The sequence below is a fragment of the Athene noctua genome, chromosome 21, assembly GCF_965140245.1.
Source record: "Athene noctua chromosome 21, bAthNoc1.hap1.1, whole genome shotgun sequence".
In the NCBI taxonomy this organism is placed as follows: domain Eukaryota; kingdom Metazoa; phylum Chordata; class Aves; order Strigiformes; family Strigidae; genus Athene; species Athene noctua.
The window spans coordinates 4,156,522-4,182,697 of NC_134057.1; the positions used below are offsets into that span (position 1 = coordinate 4,156,522).

Consider the following 26,176-nt stretch of genomic DNA (forward strand, 5'->3'; position numbering starts at 1 on the left):
GGGGGGGGGGGGGGGGGAAGTAGCACTGCAGCAACAGCACTAGAAAGACCAAGCGGTCAGAACAGCATCTTTGCACCAAAGTTACCTGAACATAAATCAGGAATATAAAAGTCACTGAAGTGCTCTGAATTGCCATCAAATTCCTGTACTTATAATAACAATGATAGATGGCAAAGTGGAATATGAACAGATGACAATAGTTCAACTGCATCCTATTCTTTATCTACTTTTTTTTCCCTCCCCATTATTTTTGATTTCCTGCCTGTAACTCTCCTTCCCCTCTAGCTTGGAAACAACTAGCTTTCCAGTGAGTCAATGAGGTTTATTTGCATGGATCAGCAAGTTATCAAGCTCAACTTGAACTTCATTAACTGACTTCAAAAAGACTAAGAAGTTCAACTTACAGTGTTCCTTTCAGCATGTGTAATATTTTTTCATTTCTGCAATGAATTATATAGATTTTTTTGTGGTGAGAACTGGAAGGATTTTATATTCAGGTAATATAGATAATATAAAGATAAATCAAAATTTCTCTAACAAGAAGTTGCACAGATTTCCAGTGCTTATCTCATGTTTATGTACCAGCTCTTCATGCATTTCAAACAGTCTACAGTACAAGTTGAGGGACTCAGCAAAATACCACTGCAGTAGGAGAGAAGATACAGTAACATCAACAACTGAAAAATACGTCTTTTCCTCTATTTTGACTTGTATTTCTTCAGACAACAGACAAGCTAGAGGTAAACCTGTTCATTCGCACAAGCTTCAGGCTGGAAAGCTTGCAGAGACTGCTAATGAGGATGGGAAAAGCCTCACATAACTCAGTGATTACCATGACTGACAATTAATATTAAGGTGCAAGCTTCACCCCTGCACGGAGATGAAGCCAGAGCTGGAGAGCCGCAGCTACAAACATAAGTCATAAAATGTGAATTCTAATTGCTTTAGATTAAATAAGATTAATGCATATTACTTCCAGTGCTGGTAAGCCAAGCCAGTCACTAGCAGGTAAGTGTAACTTCAAAAGAAGTAAGTACAACTTCAGATGAAGTATTTCAGATAATCTTTTTTCCAAGTCAAATTGTGGACAAAATAACTCATTTAGAAGTGTTTTAAATTGCCACATGCTTCCAAATGGAAAAAAAGGGAAATACTTTTGAGAAATAAATCAGCCTAACCTAAAAACAAGATTCATGGGATACTAGTTAGTACTAGAAAAATTGAAAGCGCCCTAAACTTGGAAGGTATGACGAGAAAAGGTTCAGAGGTTTTTGAGTTTCTTTTGCTTTATTCTCTTTAGAAAAGCTTGAAGGAGGCAGAGTAACAGAGCTAGAGAGCATTAAAAAAATTACCAGAAAACAATCAGAGGGGTTTTTTTTTGGTGTGTGTTCAGTGGGAAGGAAGTAAGGGCTTGCTTTAGTTTTGAACCAAGGCAATTCAGTAATGATAGACTTGAGTGCTGACAGGCATCCCTAGCGAAGCGTGGGTCTCCACAGTCAGCTTACTCAAACACCCATATAGAAGAGTCTCCACGTACTCTAGGGTGTCTTGCAGCACTACAGTAGCAATTCAGCTTTCTTCATGCGCCTGCAAGCCATGTATTTCCACATTCCCAAGACTGTAAGAAAGCTTGTAAGTGTTTATGAGTCAGAATGCTGCTTGGAGCATCATCAGCTCTGACACGTGGCTAAAAAGATCCCATCCTGAAGGAGGCAAAGGGAGCTCTGTACTGCCATCAGAGCCATATACTCGCTAGTGGGGATACACAGTGAACATGAAAATACACCTATGGGTTGAGTGTCACATGGCCATGGTGATTCCATCTAGCATAGAAATCCAAATATCCAATAGCATACAAATTACGTAAATACTGCCTTGAAAAGTACCATGGTACTTTGACATTGTAATTCCAAGAACAAACAGCCCTCTACAGTGCAGCCTATTGTATAAAATATCAGGCTAATCATAGCAATTCAGGTGTATGAGTGTTGCCAACTCTCCTAAATGGAAGTAAAAATGATAAAAAGTATTTAGAATCAGTCAATTACACACCTACTTCTCTTCCAAGGACAAACCAAGACATTTATTATGTCTGACTGACCACAAGAACTAACAATTCCTCAGGAGAAAAAGAGTGCTTGTTTTAAATCCTAAAAGCAACACTGCTCTGTGCTTAGGTGTTCTTGTCTATTCCCCTCCTCTCCACTGATACTTAAATAATTCAAAGGACACCAGGTTCCTAACCTTGAGGATTAAGACTGTTTCAAACTGGAGCCTAATTATTTTTCAGCCCAAGACAAAAAAAAAAAAGCCCAAATCTCTCATCTGAACCACGAAGAGTGCTTTTTACTTCTATACTTGCCCAAGAAGTAGGTCATGAAAGCAGCAGCTCCACCAAACTCGCCCTAGATCCAAAGCCCTGGGTGTTCCACTCAAACTGGAGCTGTCTGTTAGCAGCGTGCTTGGGACTGGAGAGAGAAGGATGTACTGCAACAGATAACGTGTGTATCACTGACTGCAAAAGGAAAAAAGCACGATGCTATAATTACAAGCAGACATTCAGCACAAGGAGCTGCTACGTAGAGAAAAACTGAATGGCGTGCAGGAGCAGTCGACAAACAACCCACCTTTGGAGAAAGATGAAAAACAACATCTGTTCAAAATGCTATTTACAAAACAATTCATTTCACAAGTGCCTGTGTGGTATTAATGCTTTCCTCAAAATCCTTACTTACAACATCCTTGCCAACTCAAAAGACCGTATCTGCATAGTCTCATATCCTGCCCTACTCAATCTAGCTGAATAATGAAGAGGAGTACTTTGTGCAACTGTTTGTTTAAAATTACTCTCTCGAGCATTAAATGCCAAAGGGGAATATGGAAATGGTCACTCCTACGCACGAGAGTGACTAGCTGATTCAAAATTGTGATTTATTTTTAATGAGTACGTGTGCAAATCTGAGTCATGTACTTTATCTTTGGACAAAATTATTCTTCAGATAAAATTCATCTTGAACACCATCTATACAACTTTGTATAGAGAAATCGGTGGCTTTTTGGCTTCAAATCAAAACTCTGCTTTGGACCATCAGCTTCTTGTTACTTATACAAATTAATCGGACTCACATCACCCCCCCAAGCAACTAGAAATGGATGTTTCAACACATGCAACCGTTTCTCCCTTCAACACCACTTTTCCAGGTGTCAAAACCCCAACTAATGAAACAAAACCATGAAACAGGTCTGCAGTGAGACTCCAACTGGAAAAGTTTCAAAAGCTCTCTCCTTTCAGAGCCTCACCTCATCTGTCTGGCCAGTAAATTCTGTGGATGATATGGCATTGTAACCACTTTTGAAGAGCACAAGAAGTTCTAGCAACAACCCCTTTAAATGATGAAAAAAAAGTGCTCTATCAATGAAAAAGCTTTTCAGGAAAAAATTGCTGCCTCAAAGCAGCAAAGTTACCTCCAATTAGCCAACCTGATACTTTGCAGCGGGCAGGGTGCAAGTAAGCCAGTACGTTCAATCTCATGTGATGCTGCAGCCAAAATGGAGTCTGGATGTTCGTGTAACACTTACTCCTACTGCCTTCACTTGCTGGAAATAGTCTCAAGCAACATGCCCTCTGCTTCCTCAGTCCTTCTGCATGATGCATGGCACTGACCGTAGCCTGAACGAAAGCCAAACAGCACTCTGTCGTAAGTTTTCAGGCAGTTCATAAAGCACAAGTGGTTTATCTGGAACTTGGAACAGGAAGGGAAAAGTCTTGAACATATTCCTTTAATTCAGAGGGGAGTATTCAGAGCTTGTTTCATTACTAGTAATATACTTTGTTTGTAACACAACTCTTCTTTCTTAAGATAGAGACTAGATTTGGTTCTCTTGAATCCCTTACAGCCATGTCCGAGTGAAGAATCCTATTCTCCTCTTAAATTCAATATCCCCAAACCCAGAGGAAACCATGCAGCGCTGTACTAGTCTAATTATCAAATCTACTAAATATTTAGACAATGAAATTCCTGTTATCACTACCTTAGAAACAAGTCCCTTGATAACGGGAATAGCCTTGCAGCAAGGAGCAGGCTCCCTTGGGAGCTCTTTATGCAGCAGATGCTGTTATGCATCAGAAACATGCCATGCTCCATCATCCGACGAAACATTCAACTCCTCCTTTCCCCTCTGCAGGAAGCCAAGAGGATTTCCCAAGTCACATGATAAATTAGAGCATTTTCATTCCAAAAAAGGAACCACATTTTTTTCCCCTGAGAAATCTCTGCACTTTTTCAGTTCACTGTTATTTCAGGGAGAAATTGCTTTCTCCGACAGCCTTCCCTCCCAACTATCCTCCACACAAGAATCTCGGCGATATTTCAGACAGGTTTCCAATTAATTTAAATGACTTTAAAAAGGTTGCTGCTGCATTGCATATTGACTGTGTCTGAGTTTTGTCTAGCACCAGAAAAACATGAATGGGACATGGTGTATCGATGTGTTCTCATCAGTAAGCATTATATGCATAATGACAATATAATAATCCTACAAGAAAAGTTCTGTCATCCAGACCCCAGCTATTGCTTTCTAACATGTAACTTGAAAAACTCCTGCATCACTCTAGTGCTATCTTTGACAGCCCATTTTCTCTTAAAATCTTAATTAATCGGAGTAGTATTTAAAATTGTCACTTTTGGAGTTACTGCTTGGCAGAAAACCCCCTATCACTTAAGTCTAAACATCTAAGACATACGACATGGGTAAATTATGAGGATGTATTTAAAAAAAAAAAAAATGTTTTAAGGGGAGAAAGTAACTCTATTTCTTTTTACAATAATCTGCCACAACCAATTTCTTTAATTTCAAGACATACCTTAGAGTCCACTATTCTGATTAAATTCCACAACCTGCATTCTGGCTGATGAACACCCATTTGCTATTCATCCTACAGATTTCAGCTGCAAATCAAAAACGAATGCAGCATCATTAGAAGTCATTTCTGGCAGAAGAAAATGAGGGCTTAAGACAATTATCACCACGCTTTAACAAGGGGGCCTAGAGTATATAAGTCGAGGGACAGGTAGGCACACAGAGGAAGGAAACCACGTAGAGGAGAACAGCAGTTGACAAGGAAGAGTCACAGTTCAGCAGATACCGCCAGTCACGTTTCAGCTGACAGTGAGCAAGCCCATATGTCAAGGGAGCACCTCCTGCTCATTGGAAGCTATACCCTAACAAAGCCATGAATTTACAAGGACCATATGTTGGGCTCTAACGGAACCATTCTTAAAGTTGCTCTTCCAGCTATATCCAAAACATACAAGTCTCAAACGTAGAAACAGGTCATCTCCATTACTGCTTTCAGGGAACATGTGTTTCCTTAGCTGCTCCAAAGTACAGTAACAATCGACATGAACTCATCCCAATAAACTCACTATGCAGCTTAAGGAAACACGTTCTTTGTAACAAAATAAACCAAGGAAAGCTTTGCCTAGCTTGGTGCTTTTCAAGGTAATATGGCAATGCAGAACAGGCAAAACATGGAGAAACTTCAGATTCTTCTCCAGCAACTGACCTAGAAAATTGGAGGATGAGCTGGAAGCTCCTCTCACAACCTTTTCTGGAAGGAAATGATGCTGTTTGCCAGCTGCTGACCCTACAGTCACTTCATTCATGAACCACTCACTGAGCTTCCCCACCTGAAATTGCATGGATGCTGATCCAAGAAACCTAGTTATTTTGCATTCCTCCTTCCAACTCATGTATATCAACTAAGATAAATCCAGTAGCAACGGTGTCCTCACCTAGCTCCATACTCAGACTCTCCGCAGTGAGAAGCTCCGAGCAGTCTGACAGAGTGCTCAGGAGTCCCCAGGTCCTGCACACGTACGGAGGAATAGGTGCTGCTCTGAGGCGCACCGCAAAGTCAAGGCTTACCACTTTTAACGGGCAGCGATTCACCCTTGCCCCATTTCTACAACCTTGCACCACTTGGAGTTGATGTAAATTCTGAATAACAGAAGGAGCAGCAAGCTACCTACACATCTTGGGACCTGCATGACAAAAAGTAACTGAAATGGTTACCACAACATTATTCCAAAACCCTCTCAAAACAGCAATACATTCCACAAAGCTTTTCTTAAAGCCTATAAAACTTCTTAGGCTATGACCTCAGAGTGAATTATTTGTTCCCAGCAGGCTAAAGGACAGAATGCAAGACTGACAGTCACCCAGAGGGTTTTTCTCATGGCGGTCACCCCCTGGTAGATCCTCCCTAAGTTCTATATCCAAGTGAAATTCGAGTGGTAATTATTGCAATAAGCAGTTTCAGAGATTTGAGTCTCGTCATTGCACGGCAGTCCTTTCCTCCTGGGGAAGCCAACAAAAGTGAATCACTGAAACGAGCTCGTTCGCCGCGTTTTTTCCCCTCTCCTGCTTATGCAAGTTGTTCTACATTTCCTAGTTCCTTAAGAGCTGCCAAGAATGCAGAAAAAGATAGCGGACATGCTTCGTATTTTACATGAGACATAAGCAATACCCCATAGGCTTGCCCTACTGGAAAACAATTCCACATCACATTCAAGTACTGCACATTTTCATCTTCATTAAAATGACATCTCATTCTGATGACCAATTGAGACCTTAATAACAGGAAGAAAACCCTTTGCCAAAACTTTAATAGAAAAGGGACAAGTCACTTTCTTTTCATCATTAAATACTCAAGGACAAAACAGCCCTTAAAGCCAGATCGCTCTAGCTCGCCCTCAAAAAGCAAGTACTGAAATATGATGAAAACCACATCAGCAATATGACAGGTGGTCTCTCACCCAGAGAGCACTTCAGAGATTAGAAGTATTCCTCCATGGCGAGCAGAGAGCACACAGTTTAATCTAGCAAAATTTGTCAAGGACAGCCCTTCATCCCACACAGGGCTACCAGAGGCCATGGGAGCAGAAAGCAGCAGTTGGGATCTCAGGAAGAGTGACCACCAGCTGACACTGCAATAAATAACTAAGGAATTAAAAAAACCCCAAACCAACAACAACACAACAGAAAATAAACCCACCCAAAATCTGAAACCACCTCTACATTTCCATGGACCTACAAATAGGAGAATAATATAAATTACAGATTTGTGTCATCTCAACGCTATTTTACAGAATGGCAAACAAAGGACTCGTAGCACAAATCTGAAATTAAGTCATAAAAGTTACCTTTTTCTCTCAAGACAGGGTGGGACCTCATCTCAGAGAAAGTAAAACCTTTAAGACGTCTAAAAACAGCTTTAGAAAATGAACACCACCATCAAAAAAAAAGAAAAAATTCTTTTTTCTTCTTTTTTTTCAGGCTTGACTCTGGTAAGGAGAGCTATACCCATCCTAAGTACAGCTGAGAAACAGCCCCTGTATGAAAAGAGCTGTCCTGAAATTTTTATATTGACTGGATCAGCCTTACCATGACTGTAACTTCCTTTCCTATCACAGATCCTACTTACAAAGTCTTGATTATTCCCATAGGCTGTGTTATAAAAAAAAAAAAAAAAAAAGGTAGCATCCTCAAATAATGGCCAAAAAACCTCCTACTTCTTTCTGTATAGCACTCCTCCTTCACATAAAGAGGGCCCCAGAACAGTGTTCTCTGGACACAGCCAAGTAAAGCTTTCTTCCTATTCATGGAATGAATGGACACATCAAAAGCTATAAAATGTCTTTTTTTTTTTTTTTTAAATTCAACCTCCCTTCAATACCTGTTTTGCTCTGTAAGAATGAATACAATCAAGGGAATATTTTAGCCACTTTCACACACTAAAGAATACTTGGTGGTCGTTCCCCCTCTAAGTTTTTGTTCAAGCCAAAAAAAATCCCAACACAAGCTAACAAAAAAGCTAAAAAGCACAAAATTTTCAACTTAGTGCTGGTACGCCATTGCTCTATAATTAGCTAAGGGCAGATTTCCTCATCTCGTTTGAAGTTAAAACACTGAAAAAGTTCTTTCCTCCTGAACCTTTCAAACTAGCGTTGAGCTGCAGCCTCCCTCATGGCAGTAAATCCAGTGTGAGGCAGCAGACCTTGCTTTGCCTTGCATTTTAATCAATTTACCCGGCACTAGAGTGGGCAAGCAGCAATGACAGCTACAAGAAATCGTTATGTTTTCACCACCCTCCGCCAGGGTGAGGAGTCAGTAGGACAGCAAGCGCACACGTGTGGGAAGGAGATGAGGGAAGAAGCACGAGAAAAAGAAGGTTTGATGGAGAGACCCATCTTTACAGTCAAATCACCCCTTCCTAGGGCTCCCTCAACATTATAAATATTCTGACAAGTTTTTATTTGCTTATATTGCAGTTCAAGCCACATCCCATCTTGACTTCCAAAGCAACACCAGATGCATTTCTTCATCGTATGCAGCACGCATGGCACTGCTCCTATGGATGTCCAGGCATGGGCAATATTGGAGGTCAGGGTAGGCAACAAATGCAACCAAAGATCCGGCAAGAATAATTGTTTTATGTCCCTTCAAACCACCAGTCATTCGGCTTTTTAATCATCCATTTGAAAATTATAATCAGCAGCGTGCAAGGTCGGGAAAACAGAAGTTCAGTTAATTAAAGCTGTCCGCCAGCTGCCATTCTCAGCAAAAACACAGACATGACACCAAAATACTCTTCCAGGTCTCACCATCCTTGCAGCCAGTCACTGATTCTGAGTTTTGTGAGCCCCAAGATTCACCTGTTAAATAAATTTGTTTCAAGAGATGGGTAACAGTAGGGCAATAAACTGTTGCTTGTGACAGCAAGGGCTTGAGGTGGTTACAGAAGCCCACCAGGGAAATTATTACCACACTACTGAGCAACAGCTTCTCTAGAAGTTGATGCTGCAACATTTTCAGCCACTGCATGGGGAAAAAAAAAAAACAAACCCAACAACAAAAAACAAACCAAACAAACATCACTAAACCTATTGTACCTATGCCAAGTAAAGGACAGCTTCAGCAGGATGTCCACTGTACCTTCCTCCCAAGGCTTCTCACATCCCAGAACACCTTTCCTTGGCACAGAGTCCTCGCGTCTTGGCAGGATATGCTCTTTACTGCATCCTTAATACAGGGCTACCTGCACCAAAACCCTACCCTGCTTAGAGGGCTGATTGACACAAGTAATCCTGGTCCTCACCTAGAGCAGTGATAAAAACCTGCAGGTTGCCCAATAGCTACTTGAAATTTGGCTGCAGATCAATTAGGTTGAGTTTTTCCTTTTTAGGCTTAGAAGAAGTTGCTAGGGGTCGTTATTCCTGATCTACCCAGAATTGCCAGGATTAACTACCCTAGGGACACCACATACAGCCGAGCCCTTGATTTTTGACAGGTATTTTTTCCGGATCTGAACCAGCTGATGAGTTACTGATCCAACAGAACTCAACCACTGGCTACATGCACTAAGAAACACAATAATAAGAGACTCTAATCTTTGTAGGAAGAAAGCCACAAAGATTAGACATTTGACATGCAAAAGACGGGCATTTTATTTAAGTCCTTGGTCTACCACCTCATATTTGAAAAACGTTTATAGCTCACTTGTTTGTGAACCTCGTGCACAGAGGATTGCTTCCCAGCCCCACTGCATCTCAGCGGTGCAGAGCACTCGCCTATGGCAGCTTACCCTCAACACCCACAGCACCTGGAACAAGCAGAAGTGAAAGAGGCGGCTTCCCTTGCTTCATAAGGAAGTTTCCTCCAAGGAACATCTACTTCTGTTCTTTCTCCACACTCCTCCGAGGGCAAGCTGTCTAACAGGAAAATAGCAGCATTTTTCATATTAAGAGTTAGAAATTACTGCAGGACAAAGGCCTTAATTCAAAGGCAGTATTGTGATTTACAGCTGCTAGGCTTCCCACCAGTTGATAACCTCACAAACACCGCTAGACTGAGATGTGCCACCTAACATCCCACGCCAAGGGCTCCATCCCCATCCCGCTCCCGTCGCTTACAACGCCAGCTCATGGGGCCGTGCACTCGCACCCCCAGAGCACAGCGTGTACAGTCGCTGCTGACCACCACCAGCCCAGCTTCTCCCCACCACTCTTACTGCTTCTCCAGCCTTTGCCGCTTCTTGCATGTAGCCGGCATACAGAAAAAAACACCCCGCACAATACTTTTATTCCACTTCATCTTTCTCGCTGATAAAGACTTTTGCCATTTCTGGTCTTCTGACCAGCAGAAGTCATCTCGGTGTGATGGGCCAAGCTGCGTGTCTCACCTCCCGCCTTCACACGCAACCTCCCAGCAGCGCATCAGATCCCCGCAGTTCCCTCCCAAGGAGGAAGCGCATACAGCATCCGTTTAAAACAAACGCCAATACTACCGATGTTCCCTCTACGAGCTGTTCAGCGTACTCATCTCCAAAGCTGTAACCATCCACTCATTCCCCGACATTACAAACCCCCAGTCTACTGCAGCACTTTCTCCACTGCGAATGTGCTTACTAACTCTCTCCCCTCTCCTCTACAAAGCTTCTTCCGTTCTCATGTACATGTAACTGAGGACTGGGAGAGTGGAAAGAGATACAACCTCTGATTCTTCTGCTATAAATCCATTTATTCAGCTCTGTCATATTCTTCCAGTGCTATAGACATTCCAGCCCCACTTTCTACATGGCATCTCCTTACCCTGCACAGTCATCCTGCGAGGCACAACACCATCACTTTCAGAGGGAAAATTCACAAATAATCAGTAAACACTTCCTCCTGCCTGCTTCTTCCTATTCTAAGATCAATAAGTAAATTTCCCATTCAAATTTTCTGCATTGTGCTCCCAAGATCTCTCACACCCTGCGATACTGTTCAGGTAGGACAGAACATGAAGGCTCACTGTCTCCTCCAAAACCCCACATCTACATGCTAGAGCCCACTGACCTTTCCCAACTCTCTCAGGTTTCAAAATTCTCAAGCAAGCTGTGAATGTGTCACTTAAACCCCACATCTCCAAATATTAATGTATTCCCACCTGACCCTTCACAAACCAAGTATTTATTCAAGAGTTCAGACATCCTTGCTCTCTCTACTGCTTGATGTTATCACAGCTTCATTCTTTACACTTTACCCACCTGGAGGGTTTTTGTTTGTTTGTTTTAAAGTACTGTCCTCTCACAGCAGTCAGGTCAGTTGGTCCAGGGTCTTCCAGCATAGCTTATATCCCTTTTGAAAGAACTCAGCCATAAGACCATTTAGAATTTCCACTCTATTTCAAGAAAGCCAATTTAATTTATCATCTCTGCTAGAAATCAGCCAGTCTGAGAAGTGACCAAGTAGAATTTATTGTATTTATTAAACAATACTGCACAGACATACCCAATATAATCATTCTATTAATTACACCTATACTATACAAACTCTTTCTACCTATTTCCTAATATAACCTATGGCATCAAAAATCTTCAGTTCTATCACAGAGCAGGATGAATCGTTTACCAGCAATAACCAGTTGATGTGACCCTAACCACCTCCAATAATAAAGATTGAACCGTTTCCCCAGTAAGTAATTCAGCATTTCACTCCTCTTACTGTCTGTAAAAAGATTCCCAGCACCTAACCAAATCCCTCTTTTCACACTGTAAGCCCATTCCTTCTTCTCCTACCCTACACACATTTTCTGTTTTTCTGCTTCCTGTTTGCAGCAACCTCCTTTCGATTTTCTCTTTATTATGAAGAGCTCCAGTTCCTGTAATTTCTCCTTGGAGAACATATATTCTAGGATTCGGCAGCTCTCGGGTCTCTACTCTCTCCCAGTGGTCCACATAGTTTCTCAAGTGCAGCGTGATGGAAAGGATAGCTCATCTTTTCTGTGAGGAGATAAATAGGCACATTACAGATGCTGTCAAAAGGAAGAGTTAGATCCCGGGTCCCAACCTGCTCACAGCAAGCTTCCACCACATCACTAGGTTCACAGGGACACTTCACCATTCAACACTTCCTAAACCAACTTGTGTACAAACTCCCTATTGGAAAGGAGAAAACCCACAAAACCGAATCACTGCAACACCACAAATAGCCAACAGCCAAGCTGCCGGAAATCAAACAGCAGAACACAACCAGTACTAAAGCCAGAAGAGGTTTCTAATCATCAGTCCACAGGACACAAGCAAAACCCTTCTCCTTCCCCAAGCACCTCAAGGAGACAGCTCTGACAGTACGATTTTAGCGTGCTCCCGAGCATGTCCCCACGGCAGCAGCGTCTGCTCAGCCAGGGCCACAACAGCAGCAAAGTATCCCAGAGAAACTGAAGAGATTCAGGACATTTTTTAAATGGTTGGTTTTCATTTTCTTGCACGTTTACTGCTCCACTTAGCCCGATTGGTGGAATCAAGCATGAATCCGAGTCTCTGTTAAATTAATCACAAAGGTCAACTTAAATTTAGATGAGTAATTTATTATTTTCTGGGCCAGACTGCCAAAAGAAACAACTCAAATAATAATTATGAAAACTGAAAAGGCTGTTCCACACCTGGACAGAGTCCAGGGCACCGGCGGCCTCACTTGGCCAGTTGGTATTTACAAAGTCTGAAGTCAATACTGCAGAAGTCACACTTCACACATGTGAACAGCCGCACTGCAAACATGGGACTGATGCAACTGAGACACTCGATACCAACAGAACCTCTGGCATCCCATCGCTATGAAAACACACCGACACCGGCAGAGGAACTACCGGCACCCTGAAAATAAAAGGCACAAATGCTTAGCTGCTCATTAAACAGCACCCTGGGAACCCAACGTTACAGCTGCTTTTCCAGCGGAGCTCAGAGCCCTGCTCCATCACCCGATTAATACACGATTTCAGTGGCTTTAGGTAGTTTCGTGATTAGTTGCTTCAGCAAAACAAGTGAGCGACAGGTGCACACCTCCAACGGCAGCTTTTTTTATAGGCACCAATAAAACAGATTGTGGCAAAAGCTAGAAGAATAGCCCACGGTTACATACTGTTCCCTTGGTTTAAAAAGGGAAAAACCTCCCGGTATTTTTAGCAAATCTCTCGAGCTCCAAGACGCAACCTGCTGCCTTTACAGTTTTTTTCCACCCTAGGACACATAGTAAGCAACGCATGTGCTGCGAGTCCTCTCTCTCCCGGCAGAGCCGTTAAGCACGCTGCTTCTGCGGGGGAAGCCAACAAAAGCTGGCTTTCTGTTGCCCCCCCCGCCCCAATCCCGCCCCAGCCGCACCAACCTGGATGACACCGCCTCGGAGCGGATTCGGGGAGCACCCCCCCCCCGAGTGCCTCTCCCCTGCCTGACCTTGGAGGGGGGCGGGAAAAAAACCCAAACCAAACAACAGAAAAAAGGGAAAATAATTTAGAAATTTTAAAAAGCGAAGTCGAAGATGGGCAGGGCACTCGCCGAGGGCCCCCTCCAGCCCGAGCCCCGGGCCGATGCTGCTCCCCGCGCAGCCGCCCCCCCCGGCGGAGCTGCCGCCCCCCGCCCCCCCCGGCTCCCGGCGGCCCCGCGCGCCACCTGGCGGCCGCGCCCCGCCGGGACCCGACCCCCGCCCCGGGAGCCCATCCCCGGTAACCGCGGGCTGCGCCGGGCCGCTCCCGCGCCCTCCGGAGAGAGGCGGGCAAAAAGCCGGCACGGCCCGAGGCGTGATCGCTTGCTCCCGGGGCAGAGCGGCGGCGGGAGCCCCGCGGAGCTGCCCGCTGCCCGAGCGCGGCCGGGGGCTCGGCTGCCGCCGCCCGCCGCGCTCAAGTTTCGCCCGGCGGCGGCGCTAACAATAAGGCGCGGCCGCCCGGCCGGGGGCCGCCGCCTCCCGGGCAACGGGGCAGAGAGGGGAGCCGGGCCCCCCCCTCCGCCGCCCGCCGCTTGCCGGCACCGCGCCCGCCTCAGCCGGCCGCCGCCTGAAGGGCACGGCTGCCGCCTCACTCACCGTCCGGTGTCGCTGCTGCTGCTGCTGTTGGCGGCGCCGCCCCAGCGCCGGGAAGCAACCGGCCGCCGTCAGCGCGGCGGGGCGGCGGCAGAGGAGGAGCGGCAGCGATCTGCCCGCCGTGGCCGCCATCGCGCCGCTGGAGCCGCCTCACGCTGCGACGGCGGCGGGTGCTGCTGCCGCCCGGGCGGGAGGGGCGGGGGGGCGGCGGGGAGCGGCGGGGCGGGGCCGGCCGGCGGCGGCGGCCAATCGGAGCGCGTCCTTCGCCGGCCCGGGGCTCGTCAAGCCAGGCCGGGGCCGCCAATCAGCGCCCCGAGCATGCCCGGCCCGGAGAGGCGATTGGCCGCTGCGTTCCCTCCCCGGCGGTGGGCGGGGCCGCGCGCGGGCTGGAGGGCAGGGAAACTCCTCAGCGGGGGCACGCGGGGCGGGGCCGGCGGCGAGGGGCGGAGCCACATCGGGGGCGGGGCCAGGGCGGGGGCGGGGCCAGGAGAGCGTGAGCTAGGGGCGGGGTGCGGGGTGATGGGGTGTACCGGGAGATGGGGTGTGGGGAGATGGGGTGTACTGGGAGATGGGGTGTACCGGGGAGATGGGGTGTACCGGGGAGGGGGTGTGGGGAGATGGGGTGTACCGGGAGATGGGGTGTACTGGGAGATGGGGTGTGAGGAGATAGGGTGTACTGGGAGATGGGGTGTACCGGGGAGATGGGGTGTACCGGGAGATGGGGTGTGAGGAGATAGGGTGTACTGGGAGATGGGGTGTACCGGGAGATGGGGTGTACCGGGAGATGGGGTGTGAGGAGATAGGGTGTACTGGGAGATGGGGTGTACCGGGGAGATGGGGTGTACCGGGGAGGGGGTGTGGGGAGATGGGGTGTACCGGGAGATGGGGTGTACTGGGAGATGGGGTGTGAGGAGATAGGGTGTACTGGGAGATGGGGTGTACCGGGGAGATGGGGTGTACCGGGAGATGGGGTGTGAGGAGATAGGGTGTACTGGGAGATGGGGTGTACTGGGGAGATGGGGTGTACCGGGGAGGGGGTGTGGGGAGATGGGGTGTACCGGGAGATGGGGTGTACCGGGAGATGGGGTGTGAGGAGATAGGGTGTACTGGGAGATGGGGTGTACCGGGGAGATGGGGTGTACCGGGGAGGGGGTGTGGGGAGATGGGGTGTAGCGGGAGATGGGATGTAGTGGAGAGATGGGGTGTAGCAGGGAGGGGTGCAGGGAGATGGGGTGTAGCGGGAGGGGTGTTGTGAGATGGGGTGCACCGTGGAGATGGGGTGCACTGGAGGAGAGTCTGCACCTGGGAAGGGGTGCACTGGGGAGAGTGTGCAGGGAGATGCAGTGCACTAGGGAGGGGGTGCAGGAGATGGGGTGTATCAGGGGAGAGTGTGCACCAGGGAGGGGTTTCAGGGTGACAGGGTGCAGCAAGGAAGGCCTCAGAGGCACCACCATGGCCCTGGGGATGCGCTGTGGGGGAGATGCAGGGATCTGGGGTGCCGGGCCAAGCCAGCATCCCACCCCACATGGTAGTTTCAATTAATGGTATAAAAAGTGGGTGATCAAAAAAAAAAATAAAAATTGCAGAGTGAAAGATATACCTGCATACGTGGTGAGCTGGGCCACTAGTGTAGACCTTGGAGCATCTGGGCTAAACAACCAATAGGTCCTCTGTTATTTCTTGAAAGGTGATTTACTTGGATTATTTTTCTTAGAAAAGACTTTTCCTTTCAGCCTGGGAGTTGTTAAATACTGCCGGCGGCTCTTTTTTAATTCCTGGGAAGGAATAGTCCAGAAGGGAGACAAGCCTATCGTTTTTAATACTGGAAGTGGCCCCAGAATTTCTTGTTAGAAAATGGAGCTTTAAAAGATATTAATGTGCAAGCAGTCCCCATGTGCAGCAATACTGTAATGGCTGGGACTGAAACAAACTGCCTTGGCTTAAAAGCAGCTGGGATCCTGTATTATTATTATTTTTTGAAGTCGAGGAGCCTGGGTCCTCACTGCATGGAGCGACCCAGATGCACCTTCTCCTGGGAAGTGAGGAGAGGATGATGCTCAGGAAAGGCGACTCACTGGAGATTAATGGGGAGAAAACTCTGAGGTTTTCTGGCTGGAGGTTGCTGAAAGCATCAGGAACACGCAGGCTGAGAGACTGAGAGGCTGTTCTTTACCACCCCTGTTTGCCACCAAGACCTTATAAAAATACAGAGGGGAGCATGACTAGGTGATGGGGTTATACAGAAGTGCTTCAGCCATCACCCACACCATCACAGCACACTGGTGCCCTCCTCCTTCCATCCCCACCTCCCTCCAGTGCTGCTTTCCCCAAGCCCTGCCTTCGCATCCACTCAGATGCTGAAGGGTTGTTCTCAGCTTTTCCCCAAGCAGCGTCATTTTGGAGCCACACAGCTCATCCCTGAGCAATCCTCCACCTCAGTCCTCATTTCTGGCTGGGTTTTCCCACAGGGATGGATTTTTCCCTTCCTTCTCTGTCGGTTGGGAAAACGCGGTTGAAGCTGTCGCCTCAACTGTGTCCTTCTGGAAGGACTGACCTACAGTCTTTCCAGCTTAGCGTGTTTAGCACTTCAATAACTATTTGCTTTCTCTTGCAAGATCAAGGAGACCTACTGCAGCAGCTGCTCTGAGCTCCACTGCTTAGATTGGATCAAACCTTTGCTCAGCCCCTGCTCATTTGTATTTCCCATTTAAGATTGATAGCCGCAGGAAAAAGGCTTTACAATAAGGATTTTGTGCAGTGCACCCCTATGCAATGATCATCCACACTGGAGGATGCTCCTGTGCACATCGCGGCTGAAGAGCCGCCTCGTGGACCACAGCTGGGGTGTTCCTCTCCAGGGACATCAGCCTCTCCCCATTACAGTTTGCAGTGTCCCCACACAATGGGATTAAAAGCCTCAAAATGGCAAAACTGGGGTTAATGCAGCCCGGAGGAGCTGGAAAACAGAGATTAGAAAGGCAGGAAAGGGGGAGGAAGGAAGTCCCCAGAATGGGGAAGGTCCCAGGGAGGGCAGAGGGTGCAGCCCCCGCAGTGCTTTGGGGCAGAGCCACCTCTTCACGCCATAAACTACCCAACCCAATGCTTCTTTTTTTTTCCTGGGTGAGCCCATACTGCCCTCCCCATGGGGCTCCCTACTGGGGCTTGGTGTCGGCAGCTCCAGTGGAGGGCAGGGACGGGCACATCCAGCAGACCCTGGGCTGCCAGACCTGCCCCAGTTGCTCTTTCCTATTCCCTACTCCTCCAGCCACTCACATATATTTAGGTATTTGTTTCTATTTAAATTGGAGCTCGAAGTGTTCACCTGAAGTCATGTTTTAGGCAGAGTTTAAATATTCCTGGGGAGTATTTGGCAGAGGTGGGGGAAGACGGGCTGTGAGCAAAGGCCAGGGGCAGCAGAAAGGCCAATAATTTGTTAGAAAACCCATGCTGAGCATGTGGGCACTCATTAGAAAGCATGGAAGTGGGAATTAAATGAGAGCCCTGAGATCAATACCCCGTGCAATTATACAAGCCAGCAGGGAACGGCTTCTCAAGAGTGCAGGGGGTGAAAGGGGTGAGGATATTGGCACTAAAATGAATCCCCTTCTTTTTAGGTTGAATAGCTCCCGGAATGCTGCTAGAAGCATCTTCCACTCTTGAAAAACTTAAATAAAATTATATATTTAATAAAGCTTTCTCCTGGTGTTTATAATTACAGCTGGCTGAATATTGGAAAGCTGCTCCTGAGAAAAATTTATGGGGAAAAGCACACCAGCATTTCCAATTAATATTATTGCCGTGGGAAAGACTGAAGTGGAAAACTAAAGCCTCAAACCCCCATTAACCATCTTGACACTGCCGACAAAGGCATGGATGCCATCCTCCTGCAAACAAAATACTGATTTAAGAGAAAGCGAGTGTGCCATGAGCCATAGGCAAACCCAACACTTTGGCTCAGACCTCAGCAAGCCCCAGTGTGCTTAGATTAATTAAACCAGCTAGAAACAGAAAAACCCCAAAACCCCAAATGGTCTCGTATTCTACAGGCTCATCACTTTCTTTGTGTTATTTAAATTTAGGATGTCCCCTATTTTATTCCTATAGACGTCCAGGGCTGTGATACGTGCAGAATCCTTCACATGGGGGTTGATGCACGTACAAAATGTTGCAGGTACATCAGGTGTGGGTGGATGAGGAAATTCAGGAGGATACTGGGTCCAAGTGCATCTTACCTCCTTTTATTTAGAGAAAAGATTGATGCTTTCAGACTAATGCAGATTGCAGAGCATGGCCCTGAGACAGGGGAGCAGAGTCCACCTGCTGATAAAGGAACAGTGCTGACCATTTTCTGTAAGCTGAGCACCACAACAGATGCTCATGGACCAGTAAGATACGATGGGGAAATGCCCCTGGGCTGGGCAGGATGATGGTCCTTGTCCCATCACAGGACCTCATCTGTAAACTCCAAATTCTCCAAATACGTTGGCATTAGCTCACTGTGGCGTATTCTCCTCCCATCTCCTCTCAGGGTCGGGCATCCTCCCTGGAGATGGCCAGACCCCTGCGTGCCGCTGCAGTGACCCGCAGTGCCCGCTGCATAGCCCTGCAGCCACCCCTCCAAGTCTCTGGCATCACCTTAAGCCTCACCAAAAGGTTCATCCTAGAAATCCTGTAGTTTTTTCACTGCAGGAGGGCAGTGGCAGGATTCAGCAGCCTCCCATGTTCATGAAGAGCAATCACTGTCTATTTATGCCTCCAGAAAAAGTATTTTTTAATGGGGGGTTCATTAAAGCCTGAAGAAAGCCAACCTAAGAGGCATCTGGAAGCAACTAAAATTAAAATATCTAAAATTAGCCTTCCCATCAGTGAATCCTCCCTCCGATCTAGATGCCGAGGCGCACATGACCCAGGCGTGCCTTTCTCATTTTCCCTTCCTGCTGCCATCCCATTCCTGAGCTGCCGGGCACAGCCGCAGCAGCTGATGCACCCACCCACCACCACAGAGAAAATAGCATCCCTCCACCGGCTCTGATGGGGTCCCTCCTTCGGTTCAAAAATCAGCCTTCAAGTTTACATCTTGGGGCTGTCCCATCTCAGAGACAGATAAAAAATATGGGAACTGTTTGGGATGGGGACTCTGTCCTGGGGAAGTAACTCTTACTCCCCAAATCCTGGCCACCGATGACAGCCAGCCACATTTATTTTTGAGGTGTCTCATTTCCATCTTGGCTGTTTAAAAAAGCCCCTTAGGGGTGAGGTGTTCAGGCACACACTTTCCTGATTTTAAATCTTGTTAGTGCATGAGATTAAATGAAATCATGGCTCTGCTGGGCTGGTGTGATGCCCTTGGTGCTGATTTCCTCTGCATAAAAAGGTTTATCACGTTTTGCATCTCTGGGTAGCACCCATCACCCTTAGAAGGTGGGTGCTGTGGGAGGGATGTACTTCTGCCAGACCCCCGTGTTGTTGTAGGGTCTCCCCAAGCCAGAACAAGCCCCAGGGCTTGCGGAGGTGTTTGACCCTGCCAGGAGGTCCCCACCCTACATGTGTGGGGCAAAGGCCCTGGAAGTATGAATTGAATAAAACCATGACTGCCTTGCCGCCTCCTTCTTCTCAGAGGCCTTTGCCATTGCATTTGTTCTCATAAAAAGGAGATGCCAGATTTGCTGGGGTGCCAAAGCACCCCAAATAAGAAATTAAGGTGTTTTCAGAGATGGAGCTGAAGCAGCAGCGTGAGTCTCCCAGGGATTTTTGATGTTGAAATCGCCACTGGCCTGCAGCAGCTGCTGCTCCACCATAGGGTCCCCTCTGCCCCTGCACCCACCCAGCTCCACCACCAGTGCTGGTTTGGGCACTGGAGTCAGGGAATGAAGGATGGCACGCTGCATCCAGGATTTAGGTGACTTCATGTTTGTTGATAGAAGACAAAACCACTGCAGGGAGTGTTTCCACATGAAAATGTGCTGCACATGTAATTTTCCCTTTCTTTCTTTCTTTCTTTCTTTCTTTCTTTCTTTCTTTCTTTCTTTCTTTCTTTCTTTCTTTCTTTCTTTCTTTCTTTCTTTCTTTCTTTCTTTCTTTCTTTCTTTCTTTCTTTCTCTTTCTCTCTTTTCCTTCCTTCCTTCCTTCCTTCCTTCCTTCCTTCCTTCCTTCCTTCCTTCCTTCCTTCCTTCCTTCCTTCCTTCCTCTTTCTCTCTCTCTCCCTCCTTTTTTGCTCTCTTCTCCTCTCTCTCCTCTCACACTGCTTTTCTCCACCCAGGGTCCATGGGTGTGTGTTCCAGCAGCGGGCAGCACCTTCCATTTGGGAAGGAGCTGCTGTAGGCAGTATGAAGGACATGCTGTCACAGCAGCAGTGGGGCTCAGATACCTTTTCTATCTTGATTAAGGAGAGGGTTTCCCATCGACAGGCATCACCCTGAGCCCTTCTCCACCATCCTCAGTACGTGATAAGTTTGTTGTGATGGGAGGTGTCAAGCTGGCAGTTCAATGGAAATATTTCCCCTAATTTTTTGTAAATATTATGGTCAATGGGAAAAATAAACCCTCCCATGAAGATTTGTTTGTAAATTCAAGAGCCTAGGGAAGAAACACATGCAGAAATAGGAGGACATGGTTAATACTGCCTGGCCAGGCTTTCAGGCACAGCTTGGGGACTGTGATTTCTATTTCATTGCTAATCCAGGCCGTGCTGCACTACAGCAGTGTTGGCTCTTCTTGCCGCAGGTCTGGAGCCAGCAACTGCTCTGGATCCCACAGAATTACCTGCTCACGAGATAATCCCTTCATTTCTTAAAGTGAACTATCATTGGAAAGACATGGAAATGCTCAACCAGATAGGCCAGGGAGGGAAATAAAAGCAAGAAAAAGCTGTTCATCTGATGTACTGGTAAAGAACTTGCAATTTAGGTGATTACACCTGAAAAATCAAATTTTCTGCATTTCTGTATTGATGGAAGAGCTCCCTTCTCCTTCCTGTGCTGGGTTTGTAGATCCCTCAGTACACTTTCCAGTGCTGAGGGCACCTCCATCACCTGTCTGCTCCAGGTATGGATGTGGGCGAGTGGGGAGCCCCCCTGCAGGGAGAGAATTACCTATTGCCAAAACTGGGGAGATTCCATAGGGTATGGCAGAAATGGCCAAGGGCTTCCTGGGCCTGCAGACCCTATAGAGGCTGCCTTAAACCCTTGACACTTTACAGTGGTGCTTTGAACTTACAGATACCTCAGACCCTGCATACAGACCCCTCAGACACTGTGTATAGACTCTTTTGGGCCTTCTTTATATAGGCTGCTCACACTCCATGTATACACATGCAGATGCCCCTTTCAGGACCTACATGTAAGTCCCTGGGACCTCGTGTACAAGCCCCTCAGACCCTACATGCAGGTGCTGCAGGATATATGGGCTCTGAGACCGTCTGTGGAAACTTTCCAGACGTTATCTATAAGTCCCAGAGAGCGCACACACAGGTGTTGCAGGCTCTACAAAGCAGCCGCTCAGACCTTATATACAGGAGCTCTACAGACGCTCCCCAGAGGCTCTAAACCTCCCTTTCAGGACCTACACATATAGGTCCCAGGACACGTATAGGCCCCGCCCTGACCCCGCCCACCGGCCCATCGGACCCTACACGGCTGCCGGGCGCCACAGAGGCCCCGCCCCTCCCTCTCCAGGCCCCTCCCCTCCCCTCGCAGGTCACGCCTATTCCCTGTAGGCCACGCCCCCTCCCGGCGTGCCACCGCCCGCGGAAGCGCGGCGGCGGTGGGCGGGGCCTGGGCGCGCTCCGGCGGGACCGGCGGCCGGGCTGAGGTGAGCGCGACCGGGCCGGGCCGGGCCGGGCCGAGCCGAGGAGGGGGGCTGCCTTCTCCTCCAGAGCCGTCGGCGGGGAACGGCACAGCTGGGCCCGGCGCCTCCGCTCGGGCCGGCCATTCCCTTCCCCGCGCCCCGGCGGGAGCAGGCTGTGGGCGCGTAGGCGGGTGCTCACCGTGCGCCGGGCTCGGGGGGGCCGGGGGCTGAGGCGACCCGGGGAATGAGGGGACCCGGGGGCTGAGGGGACCCAGGCCTCGGAGCTGAGGGAGAGCTGCTGCCCGGGGGGAACCGGGCTTTCCGGCACGCACGGGGCTTGGGGTGCTCAGTTATGGCTTCTCCGTCCCCCGGGCCCCTGCAGTAACACTGGAATTTCTTTCTTAGGAAATAAATCTTTTTCTGCAGGGAAAGGCGCAGGAGAAGGAAGGATCCCCTCCAGCGCGCCTGGTCCTGGGGGGGCCTGCAAGGCGTGTTTTGGGAAGCTCTCACATAATGCAAGGAGTTGAGTCTCCACTCCCCAGTTTTTGTTTATTTTTGTTGCTGTAGGGGGTTGCTCGCAGCATTGCCAGGGCTGTGTGAATTATTGCTGTGTGTTATAGCTAATGCCAAAGCAATCTTTCTTAATAGTGATTCGTTAAACAGCTTTAACTTCACTGAGCAGCTAAACTGCATTTGGCGTGCAGTTTTGTCTTTTGAAAAACCTTTGGGGTGAATTTGGGTTAATAAACTGCAGAGAGTAGCGAAAGGCCTGATCTTTGCCATGACGTGATTTATGTGTACCATATTTGCCTTTAGTTTAATGAGCTGCTTGGGAAGGACAGGAAATCTGAATGTGTTTAGTGGGGTCTACAGACTAGAGGTAGGGAGGTCGGACAAGGGAGGACTTTTTGAGGCTTTCCTCTTTAGAAACCCGAGTGCTAGCTTAGACTTCGGTTAAAGTCAAGGCTTTTTCCTTTTAATCAGCTGCATGACCACTTTTCTCCTCCTGGCCTTATTAGGCGGGCAGTCTGAGATGCAAGTGCTGCTGTCAATATGTGCGAGCACTAATATGCAGAGCATGACTGCCAGGAGGGAAATTGTGTGCATCACCTTGCTGGCAGTAAAGAGTTATAATCTTTATTATGTTTCTTTCTTGTTTTTAGAACGCAGCCCTGCAATCGCTGAAAAGTAATTCCCTGTGTTCTTTGTGACCGCTTGATCTGCAAGCTGGGAGCGAATACGTTTGCACTACAGGTGAGGGTGGTATTGCTGCCTGCTGGGGTGTGCAACTCATAGTGTGCTGTGGCTGTGTTCTCAGGGGCTTTTAACTATGCCGAACTAATCATCTGGCTGATACTTACCTTTAAATCTGCCCTGCTTGGGATTATTCTTGTTCAGAAGTGTTCACCCAGGATTGTTTCTAAAGCTATAGGAATATAGGCTGCCTTTTTGCGATGTGAAAAGTTGTGCTGACTTCTCTGTTGGAAGGCCTCGGGCAGTGCTGTGTGATTTGGAAGGAGGAGCATGGAGAAGCAGGCATGGGAGTGAGCTGTGGAAGAAGCCCGCTACCTGGAGCTTCCTGTCAGCCCAACCTCAGTTGTTCCACTTTCTTAAAATATTAAAACCAACCACAAACCAGAACCCCAATGCAACCCACTGTTTCTATGCACTCAGTAAAGATGTATTTGATCACCTTAAAACCAACCAACCCAAACTAACTAAAGGTGTTTAAACTCTGTGTGCATGTCCATCTGGAGCAACAAAGCATTTCTTGGCCAGCCCAGGGGTGGGAGGGAAATGTGCTTGTAGTGTCATTGCTACCCACGCCTCTGGGGCTCTGGAGGGGGTTGTGGTGGCCCCTAGTTTCAGGCAGCAGATTCTTTAGGTCAGGTCCTGTGGCTTACAACCATCCCCTTAAATTTTGTGGTATTCTGTGGTATGTTAGAGTATAATGTGCATATTCAGCGGTGTGTCATAAGCTCATGTAACCCCTGTTGTTTGTTTACTCGTGGAAATGGCTTGTTCTCCAAATGACCCATTTTCTGCAGACACTTTTGTGATATTCATTCTGCTTCCTAAACTAAAGACGTTGGAAATTTCATGCTCTGGAGGAAAAAGAATGGTGTGCTTTGCTTACATCATTAGTGTCTGGGGACTCTCAAGCTCCCTGTATCTTACTAGTCTTTGTGTAACTTCTCTGTTTAGGTTCTTGTTGTGCCTCAGGCTGAGAGGTCAGGTTCCTGGGTAACCTTGCAGTGGTGTTTTCAGAGGAGAGATTGTACCATTGTCCTCAGGCAGTTTAACAGGACAAACTGCAAGACTTGCAAATCATTTGAAGTTGCAGAAGGGCTTTGAAGCAGTGTCCTGTAAGCATTACATTTTTCAGGTGAAACTTGAGGGAGCCGTCAGTTATGTTTAGGTCTAGAATGTGGAAATACCCATTTTTGCATTTCTTGAGCAAAGTAAGTTCTGTAGCGATCGTTTTAGGTTCATTTTAAAAACATGTTGTTGCGTGGCATTCCACTTGCTGCAGTAACACTTTTTGAAATGGAGTGACCTGGGATATGGAAATACTTGTTTTATTCTTCCCAAGTTTCCAGTGGCCTTGCTGGTGCACAGCATTTTAACGCAGTTCACCGCAGCATGACTGAAGACGCTTGTTTACAACAATAACAAAATGTATTTGTTAATTTTCCAGATGCTGTGTGTCCTACTGGGATGTTGCAGGGGTGTTAGTGAATAAGTATCTTGTTGTAGATGTGATTTTGGGTGGGATGATGCTCTTTGGGATAATTCAGTAGGAAACAGTTACCCAGGGTCTTTTGAGTATAGTAGTCAGCATTGTATGCCTTTGAGAAGAATATTATTACTTTTGTTAAACAGAACAGTTTTAAGAAAGGTTGTTGCAGATGGCATGGCTACCTCTTAATGGGGAGGATGGCTATATATCTTTAGGGTAATGTGTTTGACAGTTTTAGTAAGAAATGCAAGGACTCATAGTAAAATCTGAGGAATCGGGAAACTGGGCCCTCTCCAAAAGGAAACGGGAGACCTGATTACTCAGGGTGTGGAGAAGGCTGAGGTACTCAATATCTTGTTCTCAGTCTTCACCAACAAGGGTTCCAAGCACACCACTCAAGTTGCAGAAGGCAAAGCAGGGACTGAAAGAATGAAGAACCACCCACAGTAGGAGAAGATCAGGTTCGAGACCATCTAAAGAACCTGAAGGTGCACAAGTCCACAGGACCCACTGAGGTGTGTCCGTGGGTCCTGAGGGAACTGGTGGATGAAGTGACTCAGCCACCATCCATCATATTTGAGAAGTTGTGGCAGTCCAGTGAAGTTCCCACTGACTGGAAAAGGGAAAACATTAACCCCCATTTTTAAAAAGGGGGAAAAAAGGAAGACCAGGGGAACTACAGGCCAGTCAGTCTCACCTCTGTGCCCAGTAAGATCATGGAAATGGATCCTTTTGGAAACTCTGCTGGGGCACGTGGAAAATAAGGAGATGATTGGTGACAGCCAACATGGCTTCACTAAGGGCAAATCGTGCCTGATGAATTTGGTGGCCTTCTACCACGGGGTTACAGCACTGGTGGGTAAGGGAAGAGCAATTGACATCATCTACCTGGACTGGTGCAAAGCTTTTGACACTGTCCCCCATGACATCCCTGTCTGTAAGCTGAAGAGACGTGAATCTGATGGATGGAGCACTCAGTGGATCAGGAATTGGCTGGATGGTTGCACTCAAAGAGTTGCTGTCAATGGCTCGATGTCCCGGTGGGGAGCAGTGAGGAGTGACGTCCTCAGGGGTGGGTGTTGGGACCGACGCTGTTTAATATCAGCGACACGGACAGTGGGATTGAGGCACCCTCAGCGAGTTTGCCAGTGATACTGAGCTGTGTGGTGGGGTCACACGCTGGAGGGAAGGGATGGGCCACCCAGAGGGACCTGGACAGGCTGGAGAGGTGGGTCCCTGCAAACCTCATGGAGTTCAACAAGGCCAAGTGCAAGGTCCTGCCCATGGGTCGGGGCAATCCCCAGCACAAACCCAGGCTGGGTGAGCAGTGGATGGGGGGCAGCCCCAAGGAGAAGGACTTGGGGGTGTTGGTGGATGGAAAACTGACTGTGAGCCAGCAATGTGTGCTCACAGCCCAGAAAGGCAACGGTGTGCTGGGCTGCACCCAGAGCAGGGTGGGCAGCAGGGCGAGGGGGGGGATTCTCTCCCTCTGCTCCGCTCTGTGAGACCCCCCTGCAGGGCTGGGTCCAGCTCTGGGGGCACCAACAGCAGAAGGACACGGACCTGCTCGAGCGGGGCCAGAGGAGGCCACGGAGATGCTCAGGGGCTGGAGCCCCCCCTGTGAGGACAGGCTGGGAGAGTTGGGGGGTTCAGCTGGAGCAGAGAAGGCTGCGGGGAGACCTTAGAGCGGCCCCCCAGGGCTGAAAGGGGCTGCAGGAAAGGGGGGAGGGACTCTGGATCAGGGGTGTAGGGATAG

The 26,176-nt window shown here is 47.9% G+C and overlaps 2 protein-coding genes across 5 annotated transcripts in view; one reads left to right on the top strand and one right to left on the bottom strand.

Annotated features, from left to right (window-relative positions):
- The window catches only part of MCU (mitochondrial calcium uniporter), a 95,246-nt gene extending 81,164 nt beyond the window's left edge, over nucleotides 1-14,082 (bottom strand). For both annotated transcript variants that reach the window (XM_074924255.1, XM_074924256.1), the window contains exon 1: nucleotides 13,899-14,082. In XM_074924255.1, coding sequence (XP_074780356.1) covers nucleotides 13,899-14,027 — 129 coding nt within the window. In that variant the 5' untranslated portion in view covers nucleotides 14,028-14,082. The remainder of the gene's footprint in view (nucleotides 1-13,898) is intronic.
- Nucleotides 14,083-21,592: 7,510 nt separating this feature from the next.
- Nucleotides 21,593-26,176, top strand: part of MICU1 (mitochondrial calcium uptake 1) — a 111,033-nt gene continuing 106,449 nt past the window's right edge. For all 3 annotated transcript variants that reach the window (XM_074924400.1, XM_074924397.1, XM_074924401.1), the window contains exons 1-2: nucleotides 21,593-21,704; nucleotides 22,844-22,934. The gene's annotated coding sequence lies outside the window, so the exon portion shown is untranslated. The remainder of the gene's footprint in view (nucleotides 21,705-22,843; nucleotides 22,935-26,176) is intronic.